Source organism: Mobula hypostoma, chromosome 20, assembly GCF_963921235.1.
Source record: "Mobula hypostoma chromosome 20, sMobHyp1.1, whole genome shotgun sequence".
Taxonomy (NCBI): Eukaryota; Metazoa; Chordata; class Chondrichthyes; order Myliobatiformes; family Myliobatidae; genus Mobula; species Mobula hypostoma.
Window position 1 is genome coordinate 48,682,259 of NC_086116.1, and position 22,141 is coordinate 48,704,399.

General features: G+C 40.4%; 2 protein-coding genes across 3 annotated transcripts in view; one reads left to right on the forward strand and one right to left on the reverse strand.

Annotated features, from left to right (window-relative positions):
• The window catches only part of fbxl13 (F-box and leucine-rich repeat protein 13), a 175,363-nt gene that overhangs the window by 44,203 nt on the left and 109,019 nt on the right, over positions 1–22,141 (reverse strand). The window contains 5 exon segments of the mRNA XM_063072833.1: positions 714–876; positions 1,003–1,123; positions 3,944–4,042; positions 16,950–17,079; positions 18,155–18,255. Coding sequence (XP_062928903.1) covers positions 714–876; positions 1,003–1,123; positions 3,944–4,042; positions 16,950–17,079; positions 18,155–18,255 — 614 coding nt within the window.
• Positions 16,871–22,141, forward strand: part of lrrc17 (leucine rich repeat containing 17) — a 46,311-nt gene continuing 41,040 nt past the window's right edge. The window contains exon 1 of one of the 2 annotated variants that reach the window (XM_063072839.1): positions 16,871–17,009. The gene's annotated coding sequence lies outside the window, so the exon portion shown is untranslated. The remainder of the gene's footprint in view (positions 17,010–22,141) is intronic. The other variant, XM_063072838.1, reaches the window with a different exon arrangement.

The window sequence follows — 22,141 nt, forward strand, 5'->3', positions numbered from 1 at the left end:
ATTGACATGGTTTACTCATGATTCGGGAATGTATGGAAGTACTCCTCCCTTCTGGCTTTGATGGTTTTGCTTTCTTTCAGGAGTGCTGACCCAATGGAATGTTATGGGACTCTCTCCTTTTTTTCTACGGCCTTACAATATGAGAATCTGCTACCTCACTCGGTCTCCACCCATACAAGATACATAGCTGGTCTAATATGAGAATCTCTCAGTCTTGTAAGAGAGTATTTTCTTTTGTTCTACTTTCTTCAATAGTACTTATAGATTATATCTTCAAATGAAGGATTTCTCACAGCTCTCTGCTCAAGTACACCTCATCCATATGTTATTTTGCTCCCTTTTGATGATAGCAGTTTTCAAGAATTATTGTAGTGCTGGATATCCCAGTTCTGAAACCAGCAAGCTTCTTTGATTGTCCAAATGAACTCATGAAAAATGTACTCAACTATTAGACAGAGTCAGCAATCAAAAGAAGTAAGCTGAGAATTTGATGAGATTGGAAAACCTAAACTATTAGTGCCTAAAAAAGAAAATTTGACTATTTAATGAGAATGATAAACCTAACCCAGTTAGTAAATGCCATCATTCTAGACCATTAACACTAAATTATTTTAAACATTATAACTGAAATATCTTTTTGGATTAGAAAAAAACAGATCATAACAGGTTATTGAAGAGTCCTAAATAGGTAGCAGTTTATTTAGCAATATTACCTCATACAGTCTGAAATATTCAACACAGTGATATTTTTCAGTGTTGATATGAATTTCAAGCTGTTGTCTGTTATTCTTGAGCAGTCTGCTACATAGATATGATTCAAATTTGGGCAACTGGTGCTGAAGATTTTGAAGGTTGCATCAGTTATACGTTTATTACCTATTGTGGCAAAACAGAAGAGTTATAGTCCAAAAGTTCTTCTGGTGTAATTCTATTAAGGGTTCTATCAAATAAGTAATTTGTAGAAGTATTTGATGTCATAAGGTATTTCATAATTTGTCAAACCTTCAGTTTTAAATGTGGTAAGCTTGTTGCCTTGGACAAGTGCTTTAATAGCGGTATCAGATATGTGTGGAGAGCCAAGAAGTGTAACTGTTGTGAGGTTATTGTAGTAACCAACCATAGCCTTAAAGAAAAAATAATGGTCAGTATTATTACTAGGTTTTTTTGGTGATTAAAAAAAAGGAAAACAAATAAAAGATTGGATTAGTAATTAAACATCAAAACAATGCAGATGCTGAAATGCATAAAATAATGTAAAATCTCAATTTTGTCAGACAGTATCTATGCAGAGAGAAACAGAATTGATATTTTAGATTGATGACCACCCATATAAATATGTTTGGAATAGCTTTCATAGAAGAAAAGGGATTTGAAAATAATTTATCCAGGAATTATTTTTGTATGTAACATTCCTTTATTAGTCTTCAATTAAAGAACAAAACAGCAGACTTAATATCCAAGACATAAAAGCAAAAAATGCTGTAAATACTCAGCAGATCAAACAGCATCTGTGTAAAGAGAAACAGAGTTACTTCAGTTGAAGATCTTTTTTTGCGATATTGATTCTATAATCTCTGTTTTGCTTTCCATAGATGCTGCCTTGATCTACTGAGTTTTTTTTCCGTTTTCTCTATTTTAATCAGATTTTGAGTACAGGTATATGCATTTTTTTTTATGGCCCAACACATTTTTTTCTGTTCAGCAGATCATTCTAAATTAAAGAGCTATATAATTTAACCCATCATCATAATGATTAACAGTCCAGTTTTTCTTGAATCAGTAAATCCTCACTCTTTGAAATCTCTCCAATCTTTGGAAATTTCCTTTCAGCAGTAATTGTGGTGCATGAGTTGTGATTTGCAGCTCCTTATCAATGGTGAATCTCACTGGAAGTTCTGACTATAGAATATACTTAAGAAGTAATCCACTTATATGTTGCCAACAGTTAATCAGATTAATACTGATATAGTCAAATAAAGACCCATTCAGCCCATTAACTCTGCTCTGCCATTCCATCATGGCTGATCCTGGATCTCACTCAATCCCAAACATCTGCCTTCTCACCATATCCTATGGATCAGCATGGGTGTGGACCAAGTATGTCCAGAGGGGCAGATAGTCAGACAGTGTATACATATCTTGCAAACCCTTCAGTAGTTGCATAGACACCTGAAGAGTAGACTATCTGTTGGATGGAAGTGACCAACAACTCTGATAGAGGCAGATGCCAAGTTTTTAAGCTCACCAGTGGGAGGTGGTGCTTTAGCACTGCTGGCCCACCACCTCGAGGGAGACTTGATCATAAGCGGGCCGAAACTCCTGAAGACTGGTGGCAGATCAACTGATGATCCTACCGGTGATAGCACAGGACAGTTAACATCTTAGTCCATGTGTATTTTGTAACTCTGATGCCCTGACCAATCAGGAAACTATCTACTTCTGCTTTAAATGTACCTACGGACTTGGCCTCCATTGCAGTCTGTGGCAGAGCATTCCACAGATTCACCGCCCTCTGGCTAAAACGATTTCTCCTTACCTCTGTTCTGAAAGGTCGCCTCTGAATTTTGAGGCTATGCCCTGTAGTTCCGGATACCCCCACCATAGGAAACATCCTCTCTATATCTACCTTACCTAGTCCTTTCAATTTTCGTTAGGTTTCAATGGGATCCCCCTGCATTCTTCTAAATTTCAGTGAGTACAGGACAAAAGCTGCCAAACACTTCTCATTCCCAGAATCATCCTTGTGGACCTCCTCTGGATTCCCTCCAATCACAACAAATCCTTTCTGAGATCCTTTGGGGCCCAAAACTGTTGATAATAAGACCAAAAGACATAGGAGCAGAAATTAGGCCATTTGGCCCATTGAGTCTGCTCCACCATTCATTCATGGCTGATCCTTTTTTCCCCTCCTCAGCCCCACTCTCCAGCCTTCTCCCTGTAACCTCTGATACTATGTCCAATCAAGAACTGATCAAACTCTGCCTTATATACACCCAATGACCTGGCCTCCACAGCTGCCTGTAGTAATAAATTCCACAAATTCACCACCCTCTGGTGAAAGAAATTTCTCTGCATCTCTGTTTTAAATGGACTTTATCCTTGCAACATAGAAGATTGAATGGAGATTTGATAGAGGTATACAAAGTTATGAAGAGTATAGATAGGGTAAATGCAAGCAGGCTTTTTCCACTGATGGTGGGGGCAACTACAACTAGAGGTCATGGGTTACGGGTGAAAGGTGAAAAGTTTAAGGGGAACCAGGGAGAAACTTCTTCACTCGGAGGGGTTATGTGAGTTGGAATGAGCTGCCAGAGCAAGTGGTGCATGCAAGCTCAATTTCAATGTTTAAGAGAAGTTTGGATAGGCACATGGAGGGCTATACAGTCTGGGTGCAGGTCAATGGCAGTACGCAGCTTAAATGGTTTGGCATGGACTGCTGCGTTCACCAGCAACTTTGATGTGTGTTGTCAAAAAATATGTTGGCTCTTTATGTTTGAGGCTTTTTTTAAAAAAAAGAGATAATTTTTCAGGTGCAGGTACTGTCTATCAACAGAAAGCTTTGCAAAAACTCAGAAAATCAGATATCATCCATGGAGGTAGAAAATGAATTAATATTTCAGCTTAATGAAATTCCATCAAATCTGAAAAAAGTTCAAAAATCCTTATGAAAGGTCAACAACCTGAAACATTAACTGTGTTACTTTCTCCACAGATGTTGCTTGCCCTCCTGAATATTTCCAAATATTTTGTTTTTACTTCAGGTTTCCAGTATCTGCAGTATTTGCTTCTTGTGATTCAGGTTAATTCTTTTGAAGCAAACAAGACATGTCAAACAAATATTTTTACTTAAATTTTTAAAACAGTGCAAAGTATTTTGGTTCAAATAACAAGTAAAAGAAACACTATTATCGTTATATAGTTGATAAACTTATACCGCACTTACTGTGATGCAGTTGGTCGTAAGTGTTGCCATATCATTGATTACAAGGTGCTCAATTTTATTGCAAGCAATTCCTAATGACTTAAAGCCTCTCACTGAAATCTAAACAAACAAAAATACATAAAACATAACTTAAACCTAAGTTAATGTAAATACATTTTGTTTTGGTATATCAGTTGAAACAACAATATGATTTTTGGTTATAAAGGTGCCTTGTGTTCACCGACTATTTAGGTTGGGAACTAGCAAGTAGAAACATCTTTCTCTATATGCCTTTTAATCAGTATGTCAACAAATAATTTGCAAAACACACAGAATACTCTTCTTTGGGACCGGCATTATCACAAGTGCAGTGGCAGAAGCTGTTGTTTAAGTTAAGAAAACTTCCTGGGGCTGGTTTTATAAAGTTTACATTTGCTTGCACCAGGGAAACTCCTACAGAGAGCTAAAGATCAAAGAACGAGTCCAATTACTAAGACAAGTACACTTCCTTTAAAAGGGGCTGGCTGCCAGCTGGATTAATAAAATGCAAACATGAGGAATTCTGCAGATGCTGGAAATTCAAGCAACACACATCAAAGTTGCTGGTGAACGCAGCAGGCCAGGCAGCATCTCTAGGAAGAGGTACAGTCGACGTTTCGGGCCAAGACCCTTCGTCAGGACTAACTGAAGGAAGAGCTAGTAAAAGATTTGAAAGTGGGAGGGAGAGGGCCGAAATGTCGACTGTACCTCTTCCTAGAGATGCTGCCTGGCCTGCTGCGTTCACCAGCAACTTTGATGTGGATTAATAAAATGTTTGCTAGTGAACATACTGAAAAAAAGTTAATCCTCACAGTTGTAGCAATCCAGGTTCAACTCTGTCCTCCAGTGTTGTCTGTACAATGTTTGTACATTCTTCCTGTGATTGCATGGGTTTCCTTTGGGTGCTGCAGTATTCTCCCTTCTTCCTAAAGGTGAGTTAGTTGGCCACATTACATTATCCCCAATGTGTAGATCAGTAGTAGAACCTGACTGCATATGGGGAATATTCAATAAACATTAGTGTAAAATTAGAGTAAATGAATGCTTGGCAGTGGCCATGGACTAAGTGGTCTGAAGGACCTGTTTCTGTTTTGCACTGGCAAAATCTATTACTAGCAACAAGTCAATGTCACTTTTTTTTTATTAAATATTTTTATTGAAGGAATGACACAATAAAGAATATATAATGGATTACATTTTCCTCCATTTTGCTTTAGTATCGTACCCCCAAAACAAACCTCCCCCCCACCCGCCCTCCCCGAACATATCATGGCAGCTAATATATCTACAACACAACAATTCACAAATACAAGTACGGACATTTCACAACCGTACCCCCACACTACTTCAATACGACAGCTCATACACATCTGCAACATGTCAGATGATCCAAAATACACTCATATTTACAATTCATCAACCACCCTGTGAGGTAAATTATAACTGTGTTAAATGGGAGGCAACTTCCTAAGTACAATCAAATGCCCTCAACTAGTAGGTAATTCCTTAAGACTCCCAAAATATGATAAGAAAGGTCCCCATTTCGAATAGAACTTTTTCACAGACCCCCTCAAAGTGAATTTAATCTTTTCTAATTTCAGAAAAAACATTACATCTTCTAACCAAGCAGGAGCAGTTGGGGGAGTGGCAGATTTCCAAACCAGCAAAATTCTCCTACGGGCCAATAGCGATGTAAATGCAATGATATCCGACTGGCTTGCATTTAAACCCAAATCATCATCTGCCACACCAAATACAGCTATAAACGGGCAAGGTCTCAGTGTCACCCCCAAAACCTCACTGATAATTTTAAAAACCAGTGCCCAATAGTCATCAAGCCGAGGGCATGACCAAAATGCATGTACTAAACCAGTCAATGTCACTTCTTAAACCTAGCCATATTGATACAGTAAAATGCTATTATGACTAGTGCCCAGCCTTGCTAAGGCAGTCATAAATGAAAATGCCAGTCACAATACTACTTCTACTACCTTATTTGAATAAGCCCTCCAATATTTGCCTGACTGCTCCAGCACCTGGTGCAAGCGTTACCACGAGCACTGAAATGCGAAGGAAATCAAGTCAAGTCACTTTTTATTGCCATTTTGACCATAAGCTGCTGGTACAGTACACAGTAAAAACGAAACAACGTTCCTCCAGGACCATGGTGCTACATGAAACAACACAAAACTACACTAGGCTGAGACAACACAAGGCTACACTAGATTACATAAAACAACACAAAAACTACACTAGACTACAGACCTACACAGGACTACATAAAGTGCACAAAACAGTGCAGGGCAGTACAATAAATAATAAACAAGACAATAGGCACAGTAGAGGGCAAATTACAATATAATAATAAATGATGTAGATGTCAGTCTGGACTCTGGGTATTCAGGATACAAAGCTCACATTAGTTTCCATTCTCACCTGCCCAGGACCATCAGTGTTTATCTGACACATAATCATGGTCCAGGAGGAAGGAGCATCATTGTAAAAACAGGATGTACACCATGTGAGCAGTTAGATTGTTCAAATGTAAATTAATATCTTTAAAGTGAGTTAACAGGCTATATCTGCAAAATTGTAGTAAATCTTTACGTGATTCTTCTTTTGCATGATTCCTTTGGTATCAAATGAAAGAAGAATGAAGTTCCATCTGTTAATATTGGTTTTCTTGCTAAAATTAATAACAGAAGAATTTCACTCCCTAAATGAAAATAAGAAAACAGCATGCCCCAATGGCAGAATATACTCTAAGTTCTATTTGAGAAACAAGTATGAGCCAATTTGTTGTTCCTACTCCTTAATGTGTGCCAGGTTATGAAGACTGGAGAAAGTAATCAAAGGAAATTGGAAAACAAGCCATAATAAAGAGCTCATTTGTGTTTTGTTGGAACAATCCTCATGAGTGGGAAGTTCTCAGTTAAAACCTGCAGGATCATTCAAACTTTTTTGAAGAAGTGGCCAAGAAAGTCAAGAAGAGCAGAGCGGAAGATGTATTTATATGGACTTCAGTAAGGACTTCGATAAAATTTTGCATGGTAGGCTGCAGTGGAAAGCTAGATCACATGAACTTCATGGAGTGCTACTCACTGGATAAATGGATAAGTTGGCTTAATGGTAGGAAACTGTGTGTTTTGGCAGAAGACTGATTTTTTGAACTTTAGGCCTATGAGTAGTGGCGCTTCCAGGAGTAGGCACTAGGCCCATTGCTATCTGTCATCTACTGTATGTCAATGATTTGGATGAGAATATACAAAGGATGGTTAATAAGATTGCAGATGACACTAAAATTATTGGTGCTGTGGTCAGTGAAGATGATTATCAGGAATTACGGAGGGACCTTAATCAGCTGGGTAAGAAGGCCAAGGATAGTAAATGGAGATTAATTCAGCTAAGTGTGAGGCATTGTATTTTGGGGAAGGCAAGTACCAAAGAAAAATAAGGTAACGTGCTTTAATGGCTAGCACCCAGTGACTTTGACATCCACAATCAGGAAGTGCTTTGAGAAGTGCTTCCAGCCTCCCAGACAACCTTAACCCACTGCAATTTGCCTACTATTGAAATACATTCATGGCAGGTGCCATCTTCCTAGCCTTACACCTATCTCTGGAGCATCGGAACAGTAAAATCACCTACATTAGACTATTGTTTATTAACTACAGCTCTGCCTTCAATACTTCCAATATTCAATATTTCAATAATTCCATGCAAACACTTCAAATTCCTGGATCTGGGACTCAAGACCTCCCTTTGCACCTGGATCCTTGACTTCCTGACCATCAGACTGCAATCAGTAAAAATAAGTAATAACATCTCCATCACAATTATCCTCAACACTGATGCCACATTGTGACTGTATCTTACACATTGTGGCCGAGTTTGCCTCCAGCACGTCCTCTAACAGTGTGTTCCAAATATCAACCATTCTCTGCGTGAAAAACTTACATAACAGATCCCCATTAAATCCATTTCGTGTCCTCTTAAATCTATGCTCATTTATTTTTAGCCCCTCTACCATGAGAAAAGTACCTACTCTGTCTAGGCCTGTCATGAGTTTATATATCTCTTTCAGGTCAGCTCTAAGCCTCCTATGATCCAGGGAAAACAAACCCAATGTCTCCTTATAGCTGAAGTCCTCCTACCCTGGCAGCATCCTAGTAAACCTTCCATGCACCTTGCTCAGCACAATCACATTCTTTCTTTAGCGTAATGCACACAATGCTTCAAGTGCAGTCTAACCAGTGTTTTGAAAAGTTGCAACATGATGTTCCAAGTTTTATATTCTATTCTTTGGCTAATGGCACAATAGCATACATGGAAGAAAATGGCACCAGCAAACAACCCAACCAAGGGCAGCGTCGTCCGGAAGATCACAAAACCACTTCTTTCATCTCTTTTACGTCTTCTCTTTCTTTCAAAGGTGGTTCTGCTACTGTTGGAGCCTGTGATCTAAATTTTGGTGGGGTGTTTTCAGGTCAATTGAGCAATCTGGCCCTTTACTGTCTCCAAGAGTGTTCTGTGAAGTTTCAAACCATAGTGTGTCCTCAAAGCCTCAAGATGGGGCATGAGCCAATAATCGGTTATATTTCTTCCCAATCTCGCTGATTAAAGTGTCAAAGAAGATTGAACTAATTGAGGAGTGAGCAGAAGACGAATGGATGTTCTGTGCTGTCTATTACTATCTTGCTTGCTGCTGCCAGAGGAAAGTGTCTGCATGTGATTCATTCTTTTTTTCTCTCTCTCTCTCTCTCGTGCTCTCTCTCTCTCTCTCTGTCTCTCTCTTTCTCTCTCTCTCTCTCATCCCCCTCTCGTCCTCTGCTTCTGGAGGAAGGTCCCTGCATTCATGTCTCTCTCTCCTTTTCAATGCTGCCGGAGGATTGTGCTGGAGACCTGGGTCTTGGGCAAGATTTAACCAAAACAGTTTGTGGATTGCACTCTGTAGTTCAAGTTATGATGCGTTTCTGGTTCCTGGTCACTCCTTTCTTTGTTGCTATTTTGTGCGATTTTGATCAGAGTGACCTGCAGATAATGAACAGCACAGCACCAGTTTGAACTGAACTGATCTGAGTTGAATAAGATGGGAATCTTTTGATTTTGTGTTTTATATTCTGTGTTTTTCTCTTTTTTTAACCATTTGTGTGATTTGTTTTTGGCATGTTGGGGAGGTGGGAGGTTGATGTTTCTTCTTTGAACGGGTTTTCTTTGTTTCATGGTTTTCTGTGGGAAGATGAATCTCAGAGTTGTGTACTGCATACATACTTTGATAATAAATGTACTTTGAATCTTTAAATACGTTTTCCCCACCACCTATCTTCCAGTACTCCCACTTTCATGGAACTCTGGACCTTTACCCCAAGGTTTCTCTATTTATCAACACCCATTAGAGCTTGGCCATTTATTGTATATAACCTATCCTTATTTGACTTCCCAAAATGCTTCACTACACTTGTTGGGATTAAATTTCATCTGCTATTTTTTTGCTCACTTTCTATATGTTACTGTAGCTTTAAACAACCATTATTCACACCAGCAACTTTCATGCCATCTGTAAAATTACTAAATAAACCTATATTCATATCTAATTTGTTAATATATATCATGAACAATAGAAGTCCAAGCACCATTTTTTACAGTATCATAGATTTCCAATCAATGATCACAGACTTCCGATCAGATAGGCATATCTCCACTAATGTGCCAGTGTACTGCCTCCTATCACCAAACCAACTATAAATCCAATTTAAAATCACAAACACGAGGAAATCTGCAGATGCTGGAATTTCAAGCAACACACATAAAAATTGCTGGCGAACACAGCAGGCCAGGCAGCATCTCTAGGAAGAGGTACAGTCAATGTTTCGGGCCAAGACCCTCCGTCAGGACTAACTGAAAGAAGAGATAGTAAGAGATTTGAAAGTGGGAGGAGGGGAGATCCGAAATGATAGGAGAAGGCAGGAGGGGGAAGGATGGAGCCAAGAGCTGGAAAGTTGATTGGCAAAAAGGAATGAGAAGATCATGGGATGGGAAGCCTAGGGAGAAAGAAAGGGGGAGAGGGGAAGCCCAGAGGATGGGCAAGGGGTATAGTGAGAGGGACAGAGGGAGAAAAAGGAGAGAGAGAGAGAGAGAGAGAGAGAGAGAGAAATAAATAAATAAATAAGATGGGGTACGAAGGGGAGGTGGAGCATTAACGGAAATTAGAGAAGTCAATGGTCATGCCATCAGGTCGGAGGCTACCCAAACGGAATATAAGGTGTTGTTCCTCCAACCTGAGAGCGGCTTCATCTTGGCAGTAGAGGAGGCCAGGGATAGACATATCAGAATGGGAATGGGACGTGGAATTAAAATGTGTGGCCACTGGGAGATCCTGCTTTCTCTGGCGGACAGAGCGTAGGTGTTCAGCGAAATAGTCTCGTAGCCTGCGTCGGGTCTCGCCAATATATAGAAGGCCACATCAGGAGCACCGGACGCAATATATCACCCCAGCTCACTCACAGGTGAAGTGTCACCTCACCTGGAAGGACTGTCTGGGGCCCTGAATGGTGGTGAGAGAGGAAGTGTAAGGGCATGTGTAGCACTTGTTCCGCTTACAAGGATAAGTGCCGGGAGGGAGATCGGTGGGAAGGGATGGGGGGACCAATGGAAAAGGGAGTGTAGGGAGTGATCCCTGCGGAAAGCAGAGAGAGGAGGGGAGGGAAAGATGTGCTTAGTGGTGGGATCCCATTGGAGGTGGCAGAAGTTACGGAGAATTATATGTTGGACACGGGGGCTGGTGGGGTGGTAGGCGAGGACAAGGGAAACCCTATTCCTAGTGGGGTGGCGGGAGGATGGAGTGAGAGCAGATGTGCATGAAATGGGAGAGATGTGTTTGAGAGCAGAGTTGATGGTGGAGGAAGGGAAGCTTGAAAAAGGAGGACATCTCCTTCATCCTGGAATAAAAAGCCTCATCCTGAGAGCAGATGCGGTGGAAATAGAGGAATTGCGAGCAGGGGATGGCATTTTTGCAAGAGGCAGGGTGAGAAGAGGAATAGTCCAGGTAGCTGTGAGAGTCCGTAGGCTTATAATAGACATCAGTAGATAAGCTGTCTCTAGAGATAGAGACAGAAAGATCAAGAAAGGGGAGGGAGGTGTCAGAAATGGACCAGGAAAACTTGAGGGCAGGGTGAAAGTTGGAGGCAAAGATAATGAAGACAACGAGCTCAGCATGTGTCCAGGAAGTAGCGCCAATGCAGTCATCGATGTAGCAAAGGAAAAGTGGGGGATAGATACCAGTATAGGCTTGGAACATGGATTGTTCCACAAAGCCAACAAAAAGGCAGGCATAGCTGGAACCCATACGGGTGTCCACGGCTACACCTTTAGTTTGGAGGAAGTGGGAGGAGCCAAAGGAGAAATTATTAAGAGTAAGGACTAATTCCGCTAGACGGAGCAGAGTGGTGGTAGAGGGGAACTGGTTAGGTCTGGAATCCAAAAAGAAGCAGAGAGCTTTGAGACCTTCCTGGTGGGGGATGGAAGTATATAGGGACTGGACATCTATGGTGATAATAAAGCGGTGGGGGCCAGGGAACTTAAAATTATCGAAAAGATTCAGAGCGTGAGAAGTGTCGTGAACATAGGTAGGAAGGCATTGAACAAGGGGGGATAAAACAGTGTCGAGGTATGCAGAAATGAGTTTGGTGGGACAGAAGCAAGCTGAGACAATGGGTCTACCTGGACAGGCAGGTTTGTGGATCTTGGGTAGGAGGTAGAAACGGGAAGTGTGGGGTGTGGGAACTATAAGGTTGGTAGCAGTGGATGGATAAATCCAATTTGCTAGCTTGGCTTGGATTCCATGTGCATTGACATTCTGGACCAGTCTACCATAGAGGACTTTGTCAAAGGCCTCACTAATGTAGACAATGTCTACCACCCTTTTCCCTGATAATTAGGAACGTGTAACTGATAGGTCATGTTAAAATGGGACCTGGGAGATAACTGTGACTAGGTTTATGATGGTGAGTCAAGAGGTTTATTTATCATCCAGTGCCTGCTTGCCTAATGAGTTAAAATTGAGCCTTTAAAAGACAAAACATTATTAATCAGAAATGCATTAATTTATTTCATCTTGAAAGGCTGTGATTTAAATAGTATAAATTATTGAAGTACTCATGATTGGCTGATGTCCATGTCATTTATGATAATAGGTAACCAAAGCCGGTGTGTGTTAAAAATGTGTTTTATCAATTCTCAGCTGAACCATGTGTTTTTTTTTACCTTGGAAATTATGTAGGTATTGAAATTTTCTTTATTTTTCTGTTACTTTTTGTTTATGAAAATTAGGGTATAGAATGCATCCTGATAGGCAGAAATGGGGAGAAGAAACAGAACAAACATAAACTGAAGTTCAAAATATCTCCTCCAGGGTACAACCACCAGAGATAGCCAGAATCCAAATCCAGCTGAAGTCAAGTTAGGAAAGCCGTTGATCCCGACAGATAATACATGGGAACTATGCTTTCTGAACTATCAACAATTTCCTGATGTGAGGATTTAAGAAGGATAAAGTACGTAAATAGAGTTGATAATCTCAAAGTTCAAAATAGATATATGTCACCTTATATATATTTGTGCACATTCACAGTAAATATAAAGGAACACTACAGAACCAATGAAAGATGGACAAGCCACCAATGTGTAAAGGATAACAAACTGTGTAAATACAAAAAGAAAATAATAATTATAAATAAATAATAAATATCGAGAACATGAAATGAAGCGTTTTTGAAAGTTGACCCATAGGTTGTGGTGGGTTGAGTGAAGTTATCCCCTCAGGTTCAAAACCCTGATGGTTGAGGGATAATAACTGTTCCTAAACCTAGTGGAGTGGGTCCTGAAGCTCCTGTACCTTCTTCCTGATGTCAGCAGCAAGAAGAAAGTACGGCCTGAATGGCGGGGATCCTTGATGATGGATGCTGCTTTCTTACGATAGCACTCTGAGTGGATGTGCTCAATGGTGAGGAGGGCTTTACCTTTGATGGACTGAGTTTTATCCACTACTTTCTATGGGATTTTACACTCAAGGACATTGGCGTTTCCATATCAGGCTGTGATGCAGCCAGTCAATATACTGTCACTACTCATCTATATAAGTCTATAGTTTGTTTATGAGCACATCTGCTCATAAACAAACCATCAAAAAGATCAAGTAGACAGGCTGTCATACAATATTTTGATAATAATAAGGAACTGAATAAGCAGGCAGGTGTCCTAAAAAAAAGTCTGGGATCAGCCTCTGGTATACACAAAGAAACTCTGACAGATGTAAAGATGCATTATTCACAAAATGAGAAGCTTTGATCTTGAGATGAAAAGATTTACCCCAATATGCCTGCAGGGGATTGCATTTATTCACTGTAATCACAAAACACTTCAGATCATTGCCTTGAAGCCCCATCACTGAGCACCAAAATGCTTAGGGAGAATGTAGGCATGCTTAACCAAGCCTGCTTCACACATGAAAGAAGTGCTGAAAATTTAATCAAGATTACAAAGCAAAGTCCAGTGTACAGACCACTGATGCAGGACTTGATGTGGCTGTCTAGCAGGCTGAGAGAATGTAGAATCTGCAGTAGGTGATTCAGACAAGACAGAAAGAGAACAAGCCTTTACACAAGAAATCGTGATTTGAATTAAAAGTGGAAGTGTACTCTTACTAATGGAAACAATGCCGAACCAGATGTGCAGTTAAGTGTAGGAAGACAAGCTGAGATAGTCTAAAAAAGGATAAGCAAACACAGCTGAAGATAGTGGTGACTTGACACACACAATACGCTAGCTCATACAAAATCAGGATGGAGGCTTTCTCATAATCAGAGGAACAACTACAAAATCAAAAAGATTGATCAAAGACGCTTGCCCCAGAAAGAGATGTGGAAATTCTAAAGGATGCTCAGTAACTTTGCAGAGATCATCACAGTTTGACAACAGTGCCTCTACTAAGTCTTAAAGAATAGTTCGTTACTCAAAATATCTGAAATATTTTGTGAAAAATATATTACATAGTGTTATTTTAGATATTTTAGACATTTCACACATGTCTGCCCTCACCCCATCAAACTGCCACCCCACCAGGAGTAGGGTTCCTCTTATCCTCACCTACCACTCCACCAGCCTCCACATTCAGCATATAATTCTCCGTAACTTCTACCATTTCTAATGGGATACCACCACCAAGCACATCTTTCCCTCCATCCGCCTCACTTTGGCTGTCCATAGGGATCACTCCCTATGCAACTCCCTTATCCATTCATCCCTCCCCACCGATCTCCCTCATGGTACTTATCCTTGCAAACGGAACAAGTGCCACCATGGCCACTTAAGGTCATTTGCTGAAAGTTACATTTATCCAATGAATTAAAGATGGAGGAGGTGAAGAATAAGTTTAATCAACTGCAACAGTGCACCATTTCATAAACTGTGAAGCACATATTGCATGTTTTAACATTTTGTATTATTTATGTTATTCAATTTTGCAAACTCAGTAAAACAAGTAGTATGTCTGCCCTCAACTAGAGTTGTGTAGCATTCTTGTTTACAAATTTCAAATGGCCACACTTTGGAATATACCTTAGGGGTTGAGAAGTTTATTTCCTGCTCATTTCTGCAATGATAAGAGAGCTGTAATTAGCTGAATTCCTGAGAGGTCTGCAACACTCTACTCATCAGAAACTAAAATTTCAAACTAAGTTTAGGATATTCTAAAGAGGGATATAACAAAAAAAAAACATTGGTATTCTCAATTTCTCATGCTTGAATACTGGACGATACACACAAAATGCTGGAGAAACTCAGCAGACCAGGCAGCATCTATGGAAAAAAGTACAGTTGACATTTCAGGCCGAAATCCTTCAGCAGGACTGGAATACTGGAGTTTAAACTGGAAGTAAAACTTTTCCCTTTAGCAACAAGATAAACATATTAGCCTATCAGAGAAAAATATGGAAAATGAAAATGGAGCTTTCCTGCCTTAGGCACATCTTCAGCTTCCCTGTCTTTTGCTAGTAGAAGGTGGAAGAGAGGGAACGTAAGTAAAAATAAGAAGGAATGGGTTGCCATTAGGATTAGGTTACAGGGGAGGCTGAAGGTGGATGGAAGGGCACTGAAGGCATATGGGGGCTGGAATGCGGATGAAGGGTGGAGGTAAAAGCACAGGTAATGTTGGGATGAAGGCAGAAGAGGTGAAATGAAGATGGGAGGAGAATGGAGGCAAGAGTGTGGGATGAAGGTGGGATTTGGATGAAGACGGTATGTGGAGGGGTATGCAGATGGAGTAGGTGAGGTTAAAGATGGGAGAGGAAAGGAGGGGTGGGTGTGAGGGAGGGGATGAGACAGGAGAGAAATGAAGGAAAATAATTGAGGATGAAAGCATGGGAGTAGAGGATATGGAATAGGGGGCAGTTAGTATAAAGCCAGGAGTGCGGGTGATGACAGGATGGGGAATGAAGACAGTGTGGGGATGAAAGGGAAGTTCATGGGATGAAGTTACAAGAAAAGGGTTGAAAATCAAGGGGATTGAAGGCAGAGGGGTGAATACAAAGAGGTTGTGGTTGGAAATGGAGTACGGAGGTTAGCGATGGAAGTGAAGGCAAAGAGTGGAGGGGTAAAAGGTGAAGGGAAAGGGAAGAGCTGTTGGAGTAGGTGGGGTGTGAAGTAGGAGGGAATAAGGGCCATTACATCCATGTTTGAGATGAGGAGCTGAAGGATTGAGTAAAGGCAAAAGTGAGGGGGTAAAAATGGGTAAAGTGAGTGGTTGAAGATGGGAAATAAAGTGCATGAAAGTGGAGAAGAAAGCAGAGTAAGCTGAAGAATCTGGAGGCAGATGAAGAGATGAAGTAAAAGGTTAATGGGAGAATAGGGCATATGTGTAAGTGTGTGGTGATGAGAGATAAAGCATTTTAAATGTAGTTAATGGGAGATATGAGGGAGATTAAAGTAGATCCCAGATGAAGGAAAATTGGGAATAGAATTGAGAAGTTGGATTTGAAGGTGGATAAGAGTGTTGGTGGTTGGGAGAAGGGATTGAATGTAGACAATAGGGTTGGGTGGAGCTAAAAATGAGTAGGTGGGGGTCTAAAGTGTGAGCAGTCGTTTTGCGAGGGATTGAGAGAATGAAGCTGAAGGGCTATGAAGAGGTGACAGGGAGGCAGTGGTGTTGCGGGATGGAGGCTGAGGTGGAAATTGAAGAAAGATGTAGTGTAAATGTGAGGAAGGGCTGGAAGCAAGGTGGATGTGAGGAGACGTCTGATTGTGGGATGCTTATGAGGGGAGGGGAGATAAGGGTGTGAGGAAAGTGAGGGTGTAAAATGAGAAGGTGGGAGGTGGATGAGGGGTATAAGGAACTGGATGGAGAGAATGATGGTGGGAGAGCAAAAGTAGAGAGGACAGTGGAGTTATGTAAGATGAGAGGGAATTGAGCAGGGGGTGTTAGGAAGGCAGTGAGTAGAAGTGGAAGGAGAGACAGGGGTAGCAAAAAAAGGGAAGAGGGGAAGGGAAAAGAGGAAGAGAGAAAGTTGTGAAAAGGGAGACAAAGGGAGGGGAGAGGAAGGAAGAGAGAAGAAGAAGGCAGAGGCAAAAGGGAGGAGGGTTGGTTGCAGATGACATGGAGGAAGAAGCAGAAGAGAAGGTTTTGAATATTGCTTATAGGTGCAAATGACCATGATGAATGTGATAAAATAAAGGCATGTGCCTTTAACAACTACACTGATTCATTTTGAACTGAGCCAATTATATATTTTCTACGCTAAGATGAAAACCATTTGGATTTCTGCCAGAAGCCTGAGGGAACAATCATTTTTGGCAGCCTGGGATTCTCTAACTCCACATTAGGTTCAATACCCCTCCCCCTTCCTGCATTACTCAGCCAGCCACTAAAGGCTGGGATTGTTAGCCACCATCGAAGAATATAGTTTCTCATAGCAGCAAAGAAGCTCTATACACCAACCTCAGTACAACCTGAAATGTCCAGATAAACAAGCTTGTGGCAGCCCTTCCCTGTGGCAAGGTAATTCAAACCTTTATTTGTGAATAGCTTTGAGTATGCCAGGCTCAGGTACTGTAGATTTAGACCAAACCTTGAAGGAAAAAGAAGAAAGTTGCAGGATTTTTAGTTGCAGCATTATCAAGATACTGAAAAAGAAAGCTAGTCTGGTCTCTTACTATAAAAGGTTCTCTTTTTTTGGCTGGTATTTTATGAGCTTCAGTTTTTAGCAGAATTAAATCAGAAACAAAAGAGTGAAATATACAGTTAAATTTCCACTGTAGGTCTTTTGAGTGATTACTTAAGTCTAAATAAACAGCTGTACAGCAGGTTTACAGATCTGTAATCTTTCTCTAGTTTATTTTTTACTTGTGGAATGGTAGAGCAAACTAAGGCAAGATAAAATGAAAAAGTGCAAAACAAGTGTGAACTTTTCACTCATAAAGCAACAAAATTTGACCTAAGCATTAAATTTGAAGACACGTTTTAAGTCTTGTAACAAATGCACTATCCCAGTCCTGCATTTATCTTTAACAGAGGTCCAGAGCATATGCATCTGAAATGGAGCTGGTCTGGTAACTATTAAGCCCAACGCCAATGTTATTTATAGAATTTATTTTACCATTCCCGCCAGGAAAGTTATACATGTAGAGTCCAATTGAAAATAATTGAAGTTCTTCAGGCATTTTTGGTAAGAATTAAATTAGATTTTTTTTCAGAAATTATATCTTATAAAACAATCTTATAAATCTTATAAAACAAAACATTGTTAATATAAATTGAATAAATTTCACTATGTGCATATTCTCAAATCTGAAAGAAATTGTTTTGTAATCCTACAGCAAAAGCACAGTTGTGATTTGTATTTTGACATCCTCCCAGTACCAATTTATAATAATCATAGCATTATATTTTTGATGTAGTATATGTTAAATTTTTGCCACTGAGAAGAAAAGAATCACTGCAAATCCTTCATTCATCATAGAAATCTACCTAACAGCAGATCAATTTAATACTTCATTGATATTCGTATTTAAATACAACAAAATGAAGAAAATAGGACTACAGTGAAGTGTGAATTAAAGTGGTGCTATCAGTCTAAAATAAGCTGGATATGGTTGTAAGCTAAATTGCAGGATTACTGAAAGAACTGCAATGGTACAACTTACTTTGACAATGACCTTAGTGTAGCATCACTAATGGTAGTGTAAGCCATGTTCAGGTACACAAGTGATGTGCACATTTCTATCACTGTAGACATAAATTCATCCTGAATGTGGAAAAAAAGAAGTTATTTGAAATGTTAAAAAAATACTCCAAAGTAAGTGTGCATGCTATTTCTGCCTCTTGTTGCTACTTTGAACATTTTTTAAAAGATTATTTAACTTAGGTGTATATTCCTTGCAAAGCCCATGCATATCACCCATTTCTAATTGCCGTCAAGAATGTGACAGCCTTCTGCAGTCTGTATGATAAATTCTCATCTATTTATTGAGTAGGAAGTCTCTGTTTATAAACCCAATGACAATGGTAGAATTGTGGCAAATTTTCAGGACATAATGATGTATCATTTGGGTAAAAAAAAAAATTAAGGTTCTGGTATTCTTGTCCTAGATGTTGAATGTTGTAGGTTTGGAAGGTGCTATCAATGAAACTTTGGTCAGGTGCTGCAAGGCATTTTGTATATGCTTCTTCACCTATGGTGTGCTGACGGTTGAGAGACTAAATGAATAGTTTGATCACCAAAGTGCTCATCAAATGTTTTTATCATACACTCTTTGAATGTATGATAAAAACAGACTCGTCCATCAAGTGGAGATGATTCCTTTATACTATTTTCTTGTGTATTGAGGATAGTAAAGAAGCTCCAAGGGGAGTGGAGGGAAGGGTTTAGCAAGTCAGTCACTAACCATCAGAAAGATATTCAGACTTGAGGATGGTTAGGTCAAAATTATTGAACAGATGGACTATTGTAGCAAAGAGCGACAATGTACAAACATATCCATCTTTCAATGTGCCAAGTTTAACTCCACCCATTGGAGACTTTGCCCCTCAAGTACTATTAATTTTACTTTTACTTGGGCTCCTCGATATCACATAAGGTCAAATGTTCTCTTGATGTTTAAGAGCAATCATTCTCTCCTTACTTCTGGAATTTAATCATTTTGTTCAAGGCCTTGGGGTGGGGTTATCCTTGTAAATTCAAACTAAGCATTTTATTGGCATCACATGATGGGACTGTTAATGATATTGCTTCTTCCTTTTGGTGTTTACCATGGAAGATATTTGACCCGATGGCAGGAAGGTTCAAAGAGTCCAGATTCAATGCTGAGTACTCCTGTAACCATGTCACCCTGTGTTGCAACTTATGCTAGGTAAAGCATACTGGTGGGAAAAGGTACCATCACTGATGTTTACTTAAAGATATGATTCTTTGAGTATAGCAATATCATTCAAATATGTGACTAGCTTGTGAGACGTTCCCCCAAATTGCCAACTTCCATCACCATAAAACACTAAGTACAGCATGCATACCACTACCTGCAGATTCCTCACTATGCCATGCTCTGTTATGACTTTCATTATTATTGGCGGCCCTTCATCATTGTTGGGTCAAAATCCACTGTGGGATTACCTTCAGCAGTAAGCCTGCAACTGTTCAAGCAAGTTGCTCAACCAGCTGTTTAAGGGATATTAGGTAGGTAGGTACATCGCATCCTGAGTTCCTCCGGTTAGTGTACAATTTCCCTCCACGCCTCTCTGGCGTAGTGGGGAACCGTGTACAAGGCAAGTTACAGCAGTGGTTTGCCATTGCCTTCTGCCGGGTGAGTTTCCAAAGGGATCACCAGCTCGTAACCCAGCACGGATGGAAAGCGTGCAGGGGAGCTGGCTGGCTAGATCTGAACCCGGGACCTTTCATCCCGAAGTCCGACTCTGATGCCACTATGCCACCAGCCAGGTCAAGGGATATTACAGATAAGCAATAAAATGAAAATAAATAACTTGAATTCTAGCATAGATATATGGTTTATGTTATCAAATGATGATTTCCATTTGTTGTTTTCACTCCACTTAAGTGATTTTTTGTGAATGATAGAAATTAAGACCATAAGATATAGGAGCAGAATTAGACAAACTAGGCCATTTGGTCCATTGAGTCCATTGAGTCTGTTCCACCATTCCATCATGGCTGATTTAATATCCCTGTCAATCCCATTCTCCTGCCTTTTCCCTGTAACTTTTGATACCTTAATAATCAAGAACCTATCAACCTCTGCTTTAAATATACTCAATAACTTGGCCATCACAGCCATCTAACTCTGCCGGACGATGCTGAGGATGTTCTACAAGTCTGTGGTGGCCAGTGCTATCATGTTTGCTGTTGTGTGCTGGGGCAGCAGGCTGAGGGTAGCAGACACCAACAGAATCAACAAACTCATTCGTAAGGCCAGTGACGTTGTGGGGATGGAACTGGACTCTCTGACAGTGATGTCTGAAAAGAGGATGCTGTCCAAGTTGCATGCCATCTTGGACAATGTCTCCCATCCACTACATAATGTACTAGGTGGGCACAGGAGTACATTCAAGCAGAGGCTCATTCCACTGAGATGCAACACAGAGTGTCATAGGAAGTCATTCCTGCCTGTGGACATCAAACTTTACAATTCCTCCCTTGGAGGGTCAGACACCCTGAGCCAATAGGCTGGTCCTGGACTTATTTCCTGGCATAATTTACATATTACTATTTAACTATTTATGGTTTTATTACTATTTATTATTTATGGTGTAACTGTAACAAAAACCAATTTCCCCCGGGATCAGTAAAGTATGACTATGACTATGAATTCCACAAATTTACCAACCTCTGGTTAAAGAAACTCTTTGTCATCTCTGTTCTAATAGGATGTCCTCATATTGTGAAGCTGTGCCCTCTGGTCCTATACTCCCCTATCCTTTTTACATCCACTCTATTGAGGCCTTCCAATATTTGATAGGTTTCAGTGAGATCCACCCCCCACCATTCTTCTGAACTCCAGTAAGTACAGGTCCTGAGCCATCAAATTTTCCTCATACATTTCCAGGATACTTCTCATGCAACTCTTTTCCATTGCAGCATTTGCTTTTTTTAGGTAAGGGGCCCAAAAATGGAAGGTTAGCATTATGAGGAGCATTTGACGGCTTCTGGGCCTATACTCACGGGGGGGGGGAGGGGGGGGGAGTCTCATTGAAACCAAACGAATGTTGAAATGCCAAGATAGTGTGGATGTGGAGAGGAGGGCTGCTATAATGGCAGAGTCTAAGACCAGAGGGCACAACCTCAGAATAGAGCGACATCAAAGGTTCAAAAAGTTCAAAGTAAAATTTATTATCAGAGTACATACATGTCACCACATAAAACTATGAGATTCTTTTTCCTGCGGACATACTTAGCAAATCTATAGAACAGTAACTGTAAACAGCCTGATGGTTGAGTGGCAGTAACTGTTTTTGAACCTGGTGGTGCGAGTTCTGAGACTCTTGTACTTTCCAGCTGATGGCAGCAATGAGAAAGGATGGGTGGTGAGGATCTTTGAAGATGAATGCTGCTTTTCTACGGCAACATGTCATGTAGATGTGCTAACTGTGATGTACATCCATTTAGAACGGAGATGAGGAAGAATTTCTTTACCAGAGGATGCTGAATCTGTGGAATTTACTTGCACTGGTGGCTGTGGAAGCCAGGTTGAGTGTATTTAAAGCCAGGGGTCCCCAACCTTTTCTGCACTGCGGACCGGTTTAATATTGACAATATTCTTGCGGACCAGCCAACCGGGGGCGGGGGGGAGGGGACGGTTGCCAACGGACAGGAGTAGCAGTCAAATACGTTGTGTTTACCCTGAGAAAGACTGCCATGACCATGAAGCCTTGCGCGGGCACCTATGTGTGCATGCATGACATGCACATGTGTGTACGTGCCCATTTTTTTCTACAAATCGTTTTTGGCAATTCTGTTCAGTGAAACTACACCCTACATACATTATTTCTGCTTTATATAGGCTGTGTATTTATCATATCATTCCTGCTTTTACTATATGTTAGTGTTATTTTAGGTTTTATGTAACACAGCACATGAATATAGTGGTAAGTCAATTATAAGTCACTTATAAGTCAGCGGC